Source organism: Sturnira hondurensis, unplaced genomic scaffold, assembly GCF_014824575.4.
Source record: "Sturnira hondurensis isolate 20B ecotype Veracruz unplaced genomic scaffold, ASM1482457v3 Scaffold0010128, whole genome shotgun sequence".
Classification (NCBI taxonomy): Eukaryota; Metazoa; Chordata; class Mammalia; order Chiroptera; family Phyllostomidae; genus Sturnira; species Sturnira hondurensis.
Window position 1 is genome coordinate 15,113,410 of NW_028082759.1, and position 17,140 is coordinate 15,130,549.

The 17,140-nt window shown below is 39.7% G+C and overlaps 1 protein-coding gene across 1 annotated transcript in view; it reads left to right on the top strand.

Annotated features, from left to right (window-relative positions):
• ANAPC10 (anaphase promoting complex subunit 10) overlaps positions 1 to 17,140 on the top strand; it is a 42,003-nt gene that overhangs the window by 18,252 nt on the left and 6,611 nt on the right. The window contains exon 4 of the mRNA XM_037058461.1: positions 729 to 849. Within this exon, the coding sequence (XP_036914356.1) occupies positions 729 to 849 (121 nt within the window). The remainder of the gene's footprint in view (positions 1 to 728; positions 850 to 17,140) is intronic.

Sequence of the window (17,140 nt, forward strand, 5' to 3'; positions counted from 1 at the left end):
AGTTGCATTTGTGGGGGAAAGGCCATGTACCTATGACCGTCTGTGAAAGTACCTCCTTCTATTCAAATGTGGGTATTTTCAGTAATTTTCCTGTTTTGCAGTATGATGCCAAAACCAATGTCTTGTGTTGTACATTGTTTCTTTGATGATTAGAGGTTGAACACATTTTTGTTTTTGGTCACTCGCATTTTGTGTGTTTAATTTTCTGTTATACTTTGCTCACCTTCTTAATAGGCATACTTTTGAAACAGCAGAAGTTTTTGCATTCAGGATTAGATTATCCTTTTTTTGAAAAAAAAACCAAGTGCTTTGCTGTTTACTGGACTTCGTTTCTCGCTTAGCTAGTTATTTTCAAGTATTAACATAGGAAATGAAGTAACTAGTGAAAACTAAGCTTGTTAAAATAATTTCTCTGTCTGAAATACAAATGAAAAGGACTGAAGTCCATCACGCTTGTTTACACTCTTAGGTGCCATTTTGGCTGAACTGGGCCTTCTTTGCCCCCGTCTTGTTCTTGGCCATGCCCTAGGTGACAGGTGTCTGTGTAGGCAAAGTGTGTATCTGTTCTCACATGGTCTTCATTTTCATCACCATTAAAAGAATGTGGAATTGTTCAGTTACATACTCATTTTAGCGAACTGTTATTTTTCAAATCAGAAGATACGATGTTTTGGCTGTAATCTTTTCGTATGACACAGGTCCTGTTGTTTTTCCTTTATCGCTTTTAGGAGAAAAACAACAGTGAAGACGTTATGTATTTATGCGGACTACAAATCTGACGAAAGCTACACTCCAAGCAAGATCTCAGTCAGAGTAGGAAATAATTTCCACAACCTTCAGGAAATTCGGGTATGTTTTTAAATTTTAAAATAGTATGCTATCATGTAACTCACTTTCTTTTGAAAATAGTCACATTAATATTAAATTAGATATTAAATGTTAATACAGGGGTGGTCAAAAGTAGGAAAACAGTCTTTTGTATGGAAAATAATACAATAATTAATAAATAAGAATATAAGAATAAACTATGTTTTATGTACCCACAACTGTAAACCTGCTTTTGCCAGCTGCTGTATATAAAAGTAGAATTGTTGATATTTAAGAAAGCACTTTGAATTTTTATAATATTTTAATTTTTTTTCAATTTTAATTGTCACCTTTAATTTTTCCCAGTGTTTTAGTATGGAAGTTTTCAGACATACAGACTGAAACATGTGAAACACTGGAAATAAATTTTTCATCCCTGATGTGTGTGGCATGTGTTTGAAATGTTCGCTAGATGTCACTGTTGTCCTTTAATTACTAGACTCATCTCTTAGTTAATAAGTTCAAGACTTGAAGCCGTCTGGGTTGTGCTAGTGCTTCCTGTGTATAGACACACACGTACTCTAGGAAGTTCTTTGATGCGTTTCCGGAAATGTGCATCTTCATGCGTGATTTCTGTGTTTTATGTTCTGTTGTAACCTGGAGAAACTTTAAATGACATTGGACGATTGTGGAGTACCTTTAATGTAGTCTCTACTTCTGTTATATCCTCTAAGTGCTAAACCATTTGCCATGTAGAATAAGGGCTCTTTAGGCGGTGTCTTAGTTTTATTCTAAGTGAGTTTATATTTCTGTATCGTGACCACATAACCTCGTGAGACCAGTAATACTAAATATTACCAGGTGATAATGTAGGTTGTTTTCCTGAGAAACTTAATGAACACACTGCTTTTCTGCCGCAGTTCTCACTGAGGAGCCGTAATTCTTGTGTTTTGCTTTCCAGTATTGGTGCTGCCTTTGCAGCTCACGATATAAAGGATACTTCGTCTTTAATAATACGTTTTTATATGTGATTTATTTTGTTTACCTTTTTCTTCTGAAGTTAAATAAGAATCTCATAGCACTTTGTTTTTTAAGGAAAAATAAGCAGATCATGATTTTATTTCTTCCATGACTTCTCTTTTGAGATTGAAATTGTTATTTAAAAATTTTTGTGCTTCGTCTAACTCAGATAGTAAGTGATTAAAATAATGTGAACTTTGAGATTTTAGAGCCATCATTTCATTAGGTACAGGACTGATTTAACTGAGTGGAAAATCCGACTAAGCTTTTTTAATATTTTTCCATGGGTGCTTGCCCACTTGAGGGTGTAGTGTGTATTGGAGTGTTTTAATAGGTTTTCCTTTTTTACTAGAAATTATGGATATATTTATTTGAAACACTCTAAAAACCTATTTTTTGTCATTTTAGTAATGATTTGAGTAGTAACTAAAAAAATTTTAGTTCAGGGTGAGAGAAGCTAATGGCTATGTTATTTATCCAAAGACTATTCTTTTTTTAAATATGTTTTCCTTCATGTCAGTTATGAAGCATTTACCTTCATTGAAAAATCTCTGCAAAGAGACGAGGCCCCTCCTTTACTATTCTAGAATGCATATGTTAACTTCTAGATATGAGAAGGGACTTAAAGTGGAAGTGAGCTTTATACTTTCTGCTTAATGGCTGTAAAGTACTACAGCTGGGTTTGGCCAAATAGAATATTTTTGACACCAAAGATAACTTTAGTTATGCTGCTCATTCTACTTTCTTTTTTCCAAAATTATCTTTCGTATGCAAATCAGAAATCAACAACCTAAGAACATTTTGTAATATGTTTAAAATTTATTTCTTCTACGCAAGAGACTATTTCTAAGTAGAAGTGAGGTTTAACACTCATTTAACACAAGTCTTTCTGTCATTACTGTTTCAGAATACAGTATGTCAGCTGTGTTACTTTTATGTAGTAGGTCTTGCTCCTGTGTTCAAGATGACACTCGAGAAGTTTTCAAATAAAGATATAAGTGCTTTTAAAATTTTTAAATCTTTATATTTCAGTATCATACTTGAGTTTAATGTTGTTCTTTTTCTTTGCTCACAGAAGGGAATATATGTGAAGGAAATTTTTTGTTACTAAGATCGAGGAGCCAATGAGTATTGGTATAATATTATTATACCTTAAATGTGACTATTTTAACATTGTAGAAAACATCTCCAGCCAAAGTTCAAGAAAACTGAGTTCCTTTCCGTTTGCTGACTAGGTACCCCTCAGACACCCCCCAACCCCAGCAGTGCAGACCCACAGCTGTTCAAGGCCCTTATAGAAAATGGGGCAGTGCTTGCATGTAACCTCCGCACACCTTCCTGCACACTTGAAATCGTATCGAGATTATGTGTACTGCCTGATATAGTGTAAACGCTATGCCAACAAGTGTTGTACTGTGTTGCTTAGGGAGTAATGACACAACGGAAATGCTGTACGTGTCCACAGTGGAAGCAGCCATCGTAGGCCTGACTGCATAGTACGTGTAGCAACAATGTCACATTTTCTCCCAAATATTTTGATCATTCATGGTTGTTTGAATCTGCAGATGCAGATACAGAGAACCGACTATGTTTTTCTTTTTAAAAAACTGTGGTAGAAACATTTGTACTTAAATATAAAGCTAAAGTGGTTCATTAGACACACAGCCACAGCTCTCGCAATCGGTTCTGTGAAAAACAACTTGGTGACTTACGTAAGATCGGGCAGATACTCCCCCAGCATATGTGAAAGTTGTCCTTTGGTTCGTTGTTAGCATTTTGCTTCCAAAATTTGTCACCAGATTTTATCCTTTTGCCACAAAAGGATAAAATATTGATGGAACACAAGATGGAGCACTCAACTGACTTTTAAGCCTTTTTTCCTCCTCGGATAATAAAGCTGTTACCAAGTGATTTTTTTTAGGGTGGCTTGAAACAAGCCTTCCATGTTAAGAGGGCTGTAGAGATATTTTTTCTTTCTTCTATGTCCGCGACGAGCCTTTGGCTCTCCTCCTTGTACACTAAATCACTAGCGTGCCTGTGGGAATCTGTATATGGCACTTGGACAGAAGTGGTTAATGAATCAGCTCTTCTATTAAAATAACATTTACTTTTATAAATTGAGTTCCATTAATGTGTGTGGTAGAATAAGAAGATGGAGACAAAGACTGTCTCTCTCAAATGATGTTAAAACCGACTCAAATTTACTTTCCTACACAACTTGATATAAAGTGGAATGACTGGGGCAGTATCTGCAAAGATAAATTGGATTGAGTATTTAATCCAATTACTTATTTATTGAGCCTTTGGAAAAATGATTTTTGTTGAATTCAGCTAAAAGAAAAAAATATATGTATTTTTAAATTTTTATTTATTTTTACAGAAAGGAGAGGGGAGAGAGAAAGAGGGAGAAACATCAATGTGCAGTTGCCTCTTATGTGCCCCTCACTAGGTGTCTGGCCTACAACCCAGGCATGTGCCCTGGCCAGGAACCGAACCGAACCAGTGACCCTTTGGTTCACAGGCTGACGCTCAGTCCACTGAGCCACACCAGCCAGGGCAGAAAATATTTTTTAAAGTCAGTTTTTATAACTACATTTTGAACATCTTTGAAATGAGTATAGAATGCTTTGGTGTGATATACATAATTTTTAGACCATCAATGTTATTCTCTTTTATCCCTCACTTAAAAGTAACATATGAAATTAAAAACTATGCATAATTATATACTTAGTTCCAAAATGGAGTTGGGATAACTATGCATTTGGGCTGTATTTCCTGTTGAGACTAAAGTATTTTACACAATAGAATATCATGTATTTTTAAGAGAAATATTCTTGTATCTCTTGGACTGCAAACTTAGACTATGGATTTTTGAAGAGATGCAGTTGGGCATTCACATATAAGATGAATTCTTGCTTTGTTTGGTAAACAGTTATTTAGGGCTTGCTCAGTGCCTGGCACTGGGCGAGATGCTGAAGATACAGCCAAGTCAGTCAGCTTTCTGCCCTTAAGCACGTCGTGCTCTGATGGAAGAGACCCACAGATAAATATTAACAGGTAAATAATAAATCGGCAGAGGGGCTGTGTGAAACAGACGACTATGACAGCAGTGGTTTAAGAGGTTTTTCTTTTTCTTTAAGATTTTATTTATTTATCTTTAGAGGGGAAGGGAAGGAGAGAGGGAGAGAACATCAGTGTATGGTTGCCTCTCGTGCATTCCCTGCTGGGAATGCCTGCAACCCAGGCATGTGCCCTGACTGGGAATCGAACCACAATCGTGTGGTTCGCAGGCCCACGCTCAATCCACTGAGCTACACCAGCCAGGTTGAGGCGGTTTCTTTCAAGAGCGCTGTGCTGTAAGGTCGCTATCTCTGCTCTTCCTCGGCAGCTGTGGGAGAGCTGCACTGTTTCTCGTGGGCAGTATGCGAGCAGTTAACAGCCCATGGCAAAGAACACAGAACAGAATGAAAGCACTATTTAACCTGTGGCAGGATACAATGCGATAGAAACATGTGCTTAGAAGAGGTTCACTGACATGGTTTAGAGATGCACGTATCACCCCCTTTCAATAAGGACAGTCTCCTGAGCGAGTGTGGCCCCTGGAGCAGGGCAGGAGTGGGCACTCGGCTGAGAACCGAGCACAGTGTGGGCAGCAGTGGGCGTTTGGTGACTGTCCCAGCTCTCAGTCCGTAGGCTTGCCACTGGCTCGTGCTGCTTTAGTTTGCTTCAGAAAGATAACCTGGGCACGTTCAGCTCCTCGGAAAATGTGTACAAATTTTAATGTTTTAAAATTAAAATTTTAAAACATTAAAAAAATGTTTTTAAACATTTGTGTTAAATGTGTTAAAAATATGTAATGTAACATTTGCCATCTTAACATCTTTAAAATCAGTAGTGTTAAGGATATTCACATTATCATGTAACAGATCTCCAGAACTTTTTCGTCTTGCAAAACTGAAAATCGGGGTCTGTTAAACAACTCCTTTTCATTTCTGCCTCCCCTCTGCCCCTGCAAACACTATGTTGCTTTCTGTTTCTGTGAATCTGACTACTTTTAGATATTTTATATAAGTGGACTCACAGAGTATTTGTTTTTTGTGACTGGCTTCTTTCGCTTAGCACAGTTTCCTCAAGGCTCATTTGGGTTGCAGCATGTGACAGAATTTTTTTTCCTTTTTAAGGCCAAATAATTTTCCACTGTATATATAATACACCACGTTATGTTTGTCCATCCATCTGTTGATGGGCACTTGAGTTGCTTCCACCTCTTCACTGCTGTGAGTAGTGAACGCTGCCACCCACGTGGCGTCACAGTCTCTTCGAAACCCTGCTTTCAGTCCTTTGGGTCTGCACCCAGAAGTGGGACCTCGGGATCATACGGTCATTCTGTTGTTAATTTTTTGCTTCTGTCAGAAATTTGACTCACAAGAGGTAGATGAGCTGCTTGGGCTTCTTCCTACGGAAACTTGTGATTGAATCTTGATGGCCCCGATGAGAGCGGTAGTAGCAACAGAAGGGTCTGCAGCAAGTCTCGCTGAAAACCACCTGCTGAACAGTGGCGTCACGATTTTAAAGTGTGCCTTAACTGAAGTGGGCCCGCTCAGCACCTTCGCTTTCTTCTTAGCCTCTTGTTTTGTATGTGGAAAATGGAGAATTAATAATCTCCAAAGATTAGAGGCAGACAGTTGATTTGTTTTCAGCGGGACCAGTGGTAGTTCAGAAGAGAAGAACCAGGAGGTCAGTTGTGATGTGGAGTCGATGGACCATCGTAGAGTTGTATTTTTGTTGCTGTGTTCACCACTATCTGTGCTTCTTGTTACTTATTGAGCCCTTTCTACTTGCGCGTCACTGAGCTAAGCCAGCACCGCTCACTGTTTCATGTTGTCTCCCTGAACTCAGTGGTGGTCAGGTGTAACCACTATCCTTACATTCAAGTGAAGTGGAGACTTAGGCCCCATGAGCTTTTTGCTACCTGGCTACCTTTTAAGGTGAGGTCAGAACTGAGAGGGATGTAGAGGTAACGTGACACCGCGAGCTCCTGCCTTCTGGAAGGGGCAGCTGCTGTGCACTGTGAGCCTTTGTTGCACGTGGGAACGTAGGTCCATTGTTGCCAGTTACACTTTTTAGAGGGAAATCAGTAATGCAGATCTGAATGGGAAATTCCCAGTTTTTAAAACATACTGGTAACATTTGGTATGTTCACAGGTTAGATGTGGCCAAGGGCTACCAGTTAGCAACTTCTCGTTGTGTGCAAGCCCACTGCACAGAGGGGCTAGGTGAGCTGTCCAGTGTCACACTGGAAGTCAGGGGTACAGTGGGGTATCAGTGTGCAGTACACCTCCCTTCATTTTTTCCCTTAAGAGCACATTAAATTACAAGTTATCAAAACATTTCTTTGCATTGTTAAGAAAAATTGAAGTGTGTAGCTGAGGAAATGGGCTGGTGAGTGACGGGATAGATTTTGACTATAGATTTTCGAAGTATACTTAAAAATTTTTTACTTTTGAAGTTTATTCTATTGAAAAGTGATTGATACTTGTAATGCTGACACTTTTGGCGCATACATTTGGTCCATCCGGACAGTGGTAGTCATTCACTGTTGAAAATAAATGGGCTGCCAAGTTCTGGAAAGGCACAGAAGAACCTTAAATGCATGTCACAAGTGAAAGAAGCCACTCTGAAAAGGCTACATACTGTGTAATTCCAGCCATGTGTCATTTTGGAAATGGTAAAACTATGAAGACAGCTTAGATCAGGGCTTGCCCGGAGTTGGGGTGTTTGGAAAGGATGAACGGGCAGTGCACAGAGGACTTTTAGGCCATTGCAAACACTCTGTATGTTAGTGGTACATTCGTGTCATATATCGTTGCCCAAACCTGTGAGTCATACAACACCAAGAGCAAACTCTATGTAAACCCTGGACTCTGGGTGAGGATGCATCAATGTAGAGTCATTGGTTGTAGTAGATATTCCTCTCTGCCGGGGGATGTTGATGATGGCTTTGCTTGTGTGGGGCAGGAGGTATGTGGGGAATCTGTGCCTGCCTCTCAATTTTGCTGAATCTAAAACTGAAGTCTTTTTTTTTAAAATGAAAATACAGGTATTCCTTGCTTTGTGAAAGTATGTGTCATGCCACTTTACTCTCATGAAAGACCTACTTTATTACCTGTTTTCACTAGGTAAAAGAAATCCAAAGAGGATTTTTACTTTTAGGAAAAAAGGTGAAAAGCAAAAATAGGGTTCAGGGTTTCTTTGGCAGAGAGATTTACAGGGGCAGGGTGCGCCCCAGGCAGCCAGTGCGGCCCCACCAAGCTGCTTCCCTGTGAACCACGCTCAGCATCGAGCCCCACAGGTGTGCGCCGTGTCGGTGAGCGTCTGTGCTATGCCTCTTCTGTCGTGTGCACCTTTAGCGTGACGTGTGCTGTGGTATCGGAAAAGCCCAAAGAGAGCTCATAAGGGTGTTGCTGTAGAAAAGATAATGACCAGAGGGGTGTGAGGAATGGAGACTCATAACTTGCCCCTTTTCGTGGCCCCAGAGGTGAAAAGCTCAGTATGATATGATATGGAAGGCACTTTAAGGAATAAGAACAACTGAGGAAGGAGAAGAAATCTCTGCCTGCCTTTGCTTCTGCCTTGGTATGTAAGCAGCCGATGCACATTTCAGGTGCTCAAAGGACAAAAAGGCAAACTTTTTCTCAGCTAATCTGTAAAATCTAGTTAAACGTTAGCTTTATTCATTTTGAAATTTTATTATCTCCCTGAGAAAATCAGTGAAAGGCATTGATTGGGAGGTGCTCCTGTCTTTAAAAACACTTTTCATATGAAGACTTTCTCTAGGTTGAAAGCAGATTGTCTAAGGCAAATTGTCAAAGGAGTTCAAATTTGAACGGTTTCTGTTGACTGAGACCGGGACTGTCAGCACGGAATCATCAGGACTCATTGAACTCCATTTAACCTGGGGCTGCAGCCATTTGAACTGCGCTGCCACTCCCCTCGGGTCGGGCCGGACCCACCCTGAACGCGGAGTTCTCTGACCTTGGCTTACGGGCAGAAATCCAGTCTGTGTCATAATCTGCATTCTGAGTTTTAAATATCATATTCAGAGTGGGACAGAAGGATGAGACCTGAGCCAGAGGAAGGAACATGTTTCTAGATTGTCTTTGCAACATGTTGCTGTCATTGTGGGTTTTGGGTCTGTTAGGGCAGAGTTGGAATCTACCAAGTCTTTATTTAGTGATACAGGGCAAGTTTCTCTGTGTGTTCTGAGGCCCTGTTTATTCACTTAAAAAGTGAGAATCAAAATGGCCATCTTGTTTGGGTAGTTGTGAAAATTGAATGAGATAAGATGTGTGAAAACATCTGTAATATACCCATACATAGTAGGTTTTTCAGTCAGTGTGAGTTTATATCCTTCCATACTCCCTTTCTCTTCAGTTTGTGCTGCTTGCTTTATCCTCACACATAACTTCATAAGGTCAACATGCACGGGATAAACGTGTCCTCTCTTTATTAAGGCATGTTCTCTTAATAGTACATAGTCGTTTTGGATCCGATTTCTCACTGTTGGGTAGAAGCAGGGAGTGGTTTAAACACGTTGATGCTGATATTTGGAATTTCAGTATCAATTGTCCAAAACTATACAGAGCATATATCTTATGTGGATTTTCTAGTTATTTGTTTTTTATTTTAATAAAATTTCCATTGGCATTGGATTAAATATATGGATTTAATCCTTTGAACTATAGCATACATGACATACTATTTGTGGCTTTTGGATGGACAGTTTTAATCTTTCTGATATGACCCAGTTAATAGCAAGAAATCTACTTGGTCACATGTTGACCCACTGTGTCAAAATACTAGATCTCTTTTTACTTAACAAGGTAATAGGTCACTGACTTGGACACTCCTTTGGTTTTGGGCTCCATTCTTGAGTTTTTTGTGCTTATAGTATTTTTTTATTTGATTAATTTAAAATATAGCAAAGCTGACTTAATATTGATGGCTCTGAATTCTATTTGTTAGCCCAAATGCTTTCTCTGCAGGATATGTTCTTTTAAACTAATACAGTATTAATAGTAATAACTTTATAGAATAGGGATATAAGTGGGAGCCTTAAAAATTGTTATTTATGCATATCTTAACTGCAGTGACTTTTAGCTGGGCCATTATTTTTTCAAAAAGCTCTATCCTAGTTGTACAAATGTTTATAAACATTTCCTCCAAGCACTGAGTGAAGTCCTGAGAGTCACCCTGGCCAGTCTGAAGGCTCTCATAGCAGGGAGGGTGAGAGTAATCACTGAGATTTGGAAATGCTCCTGTTAACAGACGTTGGTTTTAGAGTATTTTGTCCTGACAGTTGAAGAAATTGCTTCTGTTGGAAAAACGGAAAGCAAAAACAGAGGTAATCACAACACAGTTTTTGCTACAATGTATGTTAAGTTGGTTTACTAGATCAAATAGTTTAAAAAGATTAATATATGAAGTTAGCCAACGTATTTTTTAAATTCTTCTTTTTGCCCTAGCAGGTGTGTCCTAGTGGATTGAGTGCCAGCCTGCAGACCGAAAGGTCACTGGTTCAATTCCCAGTTAGGGTTGCAGGCCAGGTCCCCATCTGGGGGGTGGGGGGTGTGTGTGAAAGGCAGCCAGTCAGGGTATCTCTAACACATTGATGTTTCTCTCCCTCTCTTTCTCCTTTCCTTCCCCTCTCCAAAAATAAATAAATAAAAATCTTTTAAAAATTTCTTATTTGCAAAAAATTGATATGCCTTGATACCTATAGTATTAAGGCAGCTTTACATTTCTTTGTGGCCTGGCATAATAGACAGTACTTGTGGCTTAGAAACTGAGTGTGTTTGTGTGTGTGTGAGCAGGTAACATAAGCGTACGGCCCGTTTGTGGAAGATCATATACGTGAGAGTGCACTTGACTTGGAACCGATAAGAAAAAACCGGAGTATTGTCTTACTGTTAATAAAACTTTAGTGTTCATGCAGTTGTATGGCTATCAAAACATACTCATTTGCTCATCCCCTAATTGTTGCTGGGTAAATAATTGAATATCATTCTCTTACAGAATGGTTTTCAAGTTCAGCAGTACTCCGTCTGTGGTCCAATTGTTATAAGATGATCCCGAGAGTCGACTGGGGATTATCTCACGTTTTTTAGACCCACTGATGTTGAGAGACCATAATTTAGCAAGCTACACAGATTTCAGACCTCTGTTTGTCCCTCGTTNCTCCCCATCTTGGGGGGGGGGGGGGCGGTGTGTGTGAAAGGCAGCCAGTCAGAGTATCTCTAACACATTGATGTTTCTCTCCCTCTCTTTCTCCTTTCCTTCCCCTCTCTAAAAATAAATAAATAAAAATCTTTTAAAAATTTCTTATTTGCAAAAAATTGATATACCTTGATACCTATAGTATTAAGGCAGCTTTTCATTTCTTTGTGGCCTGGCATAATAGACAGTACTTGTGGCTTAGAAACTGAGTGTGTTTGTGTGTGTGTGAGCAGGTAACATAAGCGTACAGGCCTGTTTGTGGAAGATCATATACGTGAGAGTGCACTTGACTTGGAACCGATAAGAAAAAACCGGAGTATTGTCTTACTGTTAATAAAACTTTAGTGTTCATGCAGTTGTATGGCTATCAAAACATACTCATTTGCTCATCCCCTAATTGTTGCTGGGTAAATAATTGAATATCATTCTCTTACAGAATGGTTTTCAAGTTCAGCAGTACTCCGTCTGTGGTCCAATTGTTATAAGATGATCCCGAGAGTCGACTGGGGATTATCTCACGTTTTTTAGACCCACTGATGTTGAGAGACCATAATTTAGCAAGCTACACAGATTTCAGACCTCTGTTTGTCCCTCGTTAGCTGTGAGAGACTTGGGGGCACATTCGACCCCTTTGAAACCGCAGGTTCCTCACACAAGAACAGGGAAGTAATGCTCGTTTCACGGGACTCCTGGGACAAGTCAGTGAGATACAGCATGCAGAGTACTGACTCATATTGCCTGCCCTGCAGTAAATACTCAATTGATGCAGATTGGCTCCTTCTTAAAGAAGATTTTATCTATTTATTTTTAGAGAGAGGGGCAGGAAAGGAGAAAGAGGGAGAGAAACATCAATGTGTGGTTGCCTCTCACATGGCCCCCACTGGGGACCTGGCCTGCAATGCAGGCATGAGCCCTGACTGGGAATCCAACCAGCAACCCTTTGGTTTGCAGGCCAGGACTCAATCCACTATGCCACACTAGCCAGGGCTAAATTCTCTGTCTTTTTTAAAAATATAAATAATAATTGACAACTTAAAGATTTTTCAGATATTTGAAGCATAGTGCACGTATATTTCCACGTTCGTTTTTAGGAGTGTAGCAGCGCTTTCTGCCCCTCCGGGAAATCGTGATTAAGAACATGGGGTACTGCATATTGCAGGTTTAAAAACAGTTTTAACAGGTTTTTTTCAATTACAGTTTACATTCAGTATTACTTTGTATTAGTTTCAGGTGTACAGCATAGTGGTTAGACAATTATATTTTACACAGTGTTTCCCCTGATATTTCCAGTACTCATTTGGCACCATACATAGTTACTACATCTCATATTCGTTATGTAGCTGTATAACAGGCAAATCTATGTATAATAGCCGACTGTTGTTTTTAAAAGCTTCAACATATTTATGGTAAACTTCCATAAAATAGAAATTACTCCATGTAATTTGTATACCATAACTTACAAATTAATTCAATTTGAGAAAAATACACATTTTTCAAATGTGTATTTTTTCAAATACACATTTATCATTTTGCTGTCAAATGATATACCACCAATTTGGGGGAAATGACACTGCTGTGGTCGGTTAGGATAGACTTGAAATCCTGTTAGACACCAGCATTGTCATATTTCTGAGGTTAATTGGCTGCATTCAGTTATAGGTTATGAACGGCCCCACTTGAGTAATTCACCACGCCATCAGGCAGAAAGACCAATAGTTCACAGGGCTAACTGACCTTGTCAGTATGATAGAAACACTTACAAATACAATTCTCTTTGCCAACAACATTGCAGATGCAAACCCTGGAAGAAACTGCTCGGCCCTGTGACTGTCCTGGACACTCTGTTAGCAGATGTGGGTGGGGGTGGGTCTTGATGGGCGAAGTTGGGGGAGGGAATGTAAAAGTCCTATGGGAGGAAAATTTTGGAGGGAAAGTAATTAGGCAAAATGTTAGAAACACATAGCTTTAGGAAAGATTTTAAATCTCTGTGAATCTCTGTAAAGGTAGTGCCTTTAGGTTTGCTATATTTTTCCCTTGTTCTCTGCCTCAGGCCCCTTTGTATAGGTTGGGATATTAGTGCAGGGAGCTGTTTGCTGGAAGGTGAGAACACACTAGGGCACAGCACAGCACTGTGATGAGGATGGAGCCCGGTTGCCGTCCTGCAGTCTTGCTTCACTTAATATAAGACAAATACTGCCCGAGGCACCAGTAGGTCCTTGAATCTGAAATGGCTGTTTGTTTATTTGTCGGTAAGTTGCTTGAGATTTGGATCGGTGCCAGCGTAGGGAAGGGAGAAATGTTAGAAGAGACAGAGGGAACTGTCACTCCCTGACAAATTTTGACAATTCGCTTTCTCTCTCTTTTTTTGGTAATGATGCAAACCATGCATTTTATTAAAGAACGCCCAGAGCAATAGATCAGTCTTTCTTAAAGAAGACAAATGTTTTCAAATGCTTTAAGAAGTTTAGTGAACCACTATCAGGGTTTGGTCTTTAAAGAAAAAAAAACTTTCACTTAAAACTCACTGGGGGATACAGGTCCCTAAAAGGGAGCTAGAGAAATTGTGCAGCAGACACCAGCCTTCACTGTAACGCTGCAGAAGGGCGGTCGTAACGTTCCTGCTGCATTCTCTTTGTTGAAAAAGGCATCTTTTACATTATAAGACGACAATCAAGTTGTTAAGTGGACTTCAAAAATAGTCATAAAAAAAGATTTATAACGGAAAGAACTGATGGTATAGTTCACCTAGAGCAGGAAAGACAATGTGTAATAAGGGATTTTGTGGTTTTACAACTCAGTGCATGTGTTTGAAAGCTGTTCTCTCAGCAACGTGGGTGGCAGGTTATGCCACCATATAATGTATTGTAGTTGGCTCTCCCCACTCGTGAGGGTTAGTGCTCAGCCATTCGGAAACTTTTCTCATTGTTCTGTCATGTGAACCAAGACTAGTGTTGAATTCCCAATAACTTACCAAAAAAAAAAGGTTCAATTAGAAAGTTTGAAACTTGATTATATCCTTTTGTTTCAATACAGTGCAATAGATATTAGTATTTTATCTATTATTACAGTTACTTTTAGTCAAAAAGATATCAAAATCAAGACTTTATTCTTTTTAAAGTAGGTTTCACAGAAATCTGTGTGCTGAATCTTGCCCTTTTTTCTGTATTAACACTCTGTTTCCATCGTAAGCATTTTGCTTTAGATGGACCATGGCTCTTGGCAGCCAGTGCATTTTTAGCAAATAATACTGTTTCTACTGAGAGAAAAAAAAACTTAGTGTGAGGTCCTTGTAAACTGAACCTTTGGAACATTACTTTATTCCCCCCTTTGTGCTCTTCTCTATTTGTGCAATGGTTATAAATTACATCCTTTGAAAGGAAGAATTAAAAACATTTTGTTTTGTTATTTTCATAGTTGATTTTTTCTGTACCTGTTCTTTTAAAGACATACAGAGGAATAAGCAATTATGATATTGAAATTCCATTGTGCCAGCACCTCCAGAGCATAATCCAAAAAACACAGAAAGCCGCCTGCCGGGCTGTCTGCCGTGTGCTCGTGTGAGCGTCCGTGTCTGCGGCGCGCACAGCGCCTTCCCACTGGGAGTTCCTCTCGGAAGAAAGACTCTGTGTTTCCCGAGTGCGGTGTGGCATTTGCTGGTCCTTTTAGTTTTCATCTGTGAGGGTTTCTGTTTATAGGAGCAGCTGCGTGGATGTGTATCACGTGATTGGCGCTGGCACATCAGGAAGTAGAGGAAAGAAAGGCCTGTGTGTTTCTGCAGTAAAAAATAATGAAAAACTTTAAACGAAATAATAAAGTGTTGAAGGTGGGAAATAGTGAGCTTTATTGAGATCTGTATATGAAGAGTTGATTTAAATACTGATTTTGCCCTTTAAAGTCTATTTTAGGTGAATATACAAATATCGTAAAATTCCTGTATTTCACTTGAAATTCAGATACTTAAATCTGATGATGGCTTCTTGACAAGATTGAGTTAGTAAGTTTTTTTCAACTGAACCTATATAATTAATCAAGGATGGTATTACAAAGTACATTATGTATCCTTAGATAATTTTTTACTTTTAATCTTATTTACTTCATTCATTTTTAGTCTTATTTTGCTGCTGGTTATCACATTAGACACAGAGAGCAAATTTGCAAAACGTAGTCCCGTGTTTTGGGCAAGCTGGACCTTTCATTCAGTCCCATAAAATATCAAAAAGAAAAAATATTTACCAGATAATAGGGAACTTCAGGTTTAAATTTGGTGAGATGGAAGTTGATGCCCAGTCTTCGAGTTTATTTGAGTCATTCAACATCATTTGTTTTTTCCTTAAAACTTTCTCTGCAGAAGTTATACGCATCTTTGCTGAAACTAGATTTTTACCCACTTGAGCTATTTTTCATTGAGAGAGAATTTCAGACTTGTTTGCCTCTGAATTTTTCTCTGAGTTTCCTAATCAGTTAAAAGCACTTTTGCATTTTGTGATAATTTCATCGACTGTTTAATGATTGTTTCTGCTGGTTGCCGGAACGCTGGGATCGGACCGTCTGTGTGGGACCAGTCGCCACGTTTGGGCAGTCGGTCCAGTAGGCAGAGATGCTTGCTGATCTCTCACATGCACTCAGTTCGCTCTTGATTAGTCCTGGCCTTTCTTTCTTTCATCCTATGGATGGAAAAGATTGCCATCTGAACGAGGTAAACTTGTTCCTCCAGGAACATGTGCCTCCAGGAAAGGGAAGGAAAGGCATCAGTTTCTTAACATGCTAGTGTTGTAAAGGCCCAGGACGCCTGTGCCTGCCGAATGCCACCTGGCCCAACTGCTCACAGGGCAGCCTGGCACACTGCCACCTCCCCGATGAGCTGTTTGTTGGTGCTTGTGAGTGGAACAGAAATGTCCGTGCTTTTTCTACGCGGTTGTCACTGATTGCAGTGTTAAGAAACAAGTCAACATTTTTTCTCTCAAAATGATAGTGATTTACATCACAATGAAGGCTGACTTCATAACATCTAAGTAATAAGTAGTAGACTTAGTTTAGTGCTTTAAAATTCATGATAAATAAAATTCATTACTTCTTACTCCAAAATATTCATTTTATATAATTCCACCTTAACTATTCAAGACAGATGTTTTAGATTTGGATAAACACTTAAAAGTAGATGATGAGGTGTTCTTTTTGTACTTTGGTAAACAAAATTTGTTATATATGTGAGTTATGGGACCAGTGGAAATCACAGATCTTGTGAGCAGAATGTGTGTGTGTGTGTTGGGGGGGTGGTTAGTGCAGCTCTTTTGACAACCTGTTATTGAGAATCCGAGAGATGTTTGCATTTAATTTTTAATAGACCTGGAGGTACGTGTCAGGTTTTCACCTCTGCCTGGTTCGTCACACGCACTTCCTGTACTTCCTGTCCGGCTCTACCTCTGGGCCCGTGTCTGGTCGGAAACGGAGGTGTGCTGATGAGACTTCCCCTTCTTTCCTTCCCAGTCCCCTCCCAGGTCCGTAGCTCTTCAGAGCACGCACAGCGTTACAGCTTTGTGAATTGCCAGTTTTGTTCACTTATACTGCTGTCAGAAACCATTCTTGTCATATTTTTGTCTCGGACAGACATACTTTATTACTGTGATGTGCTGAGTCTTGGCAGGCGTCGTCCCGCACTGGCTAGGGAGCCCTCAGCAAGTCGGAGAGCTTGTCTGAACTTCCGGCTCATCAGCTGTGAGCTAGGGGCGCGGTGTTGGGGTGGTTGCAGCATGGCCTCTGGGAACAGCTCAGTACGTGGGAGCTGAAAGGAGCAAAGCCCTGAACACCGGTGATGTTTTTATAGGCTGTAAAAGCCCCCCCTGGTGTACTTTTCTGTGTAATCTCATGAGATTGGGGAGTTTCAGCTACACGTAACTATTGGAGGCACTTTAAATCTTTGAGTTGATAAAATCCAAGTGCATGGGCTTTGGAGTCATCTTACTGGGATTTGAGTTTCTGCTCTGCCACCTAACTATGAACCCTGGAAAATTAGCTTCTCTGTGTCTCAGATTTCGTG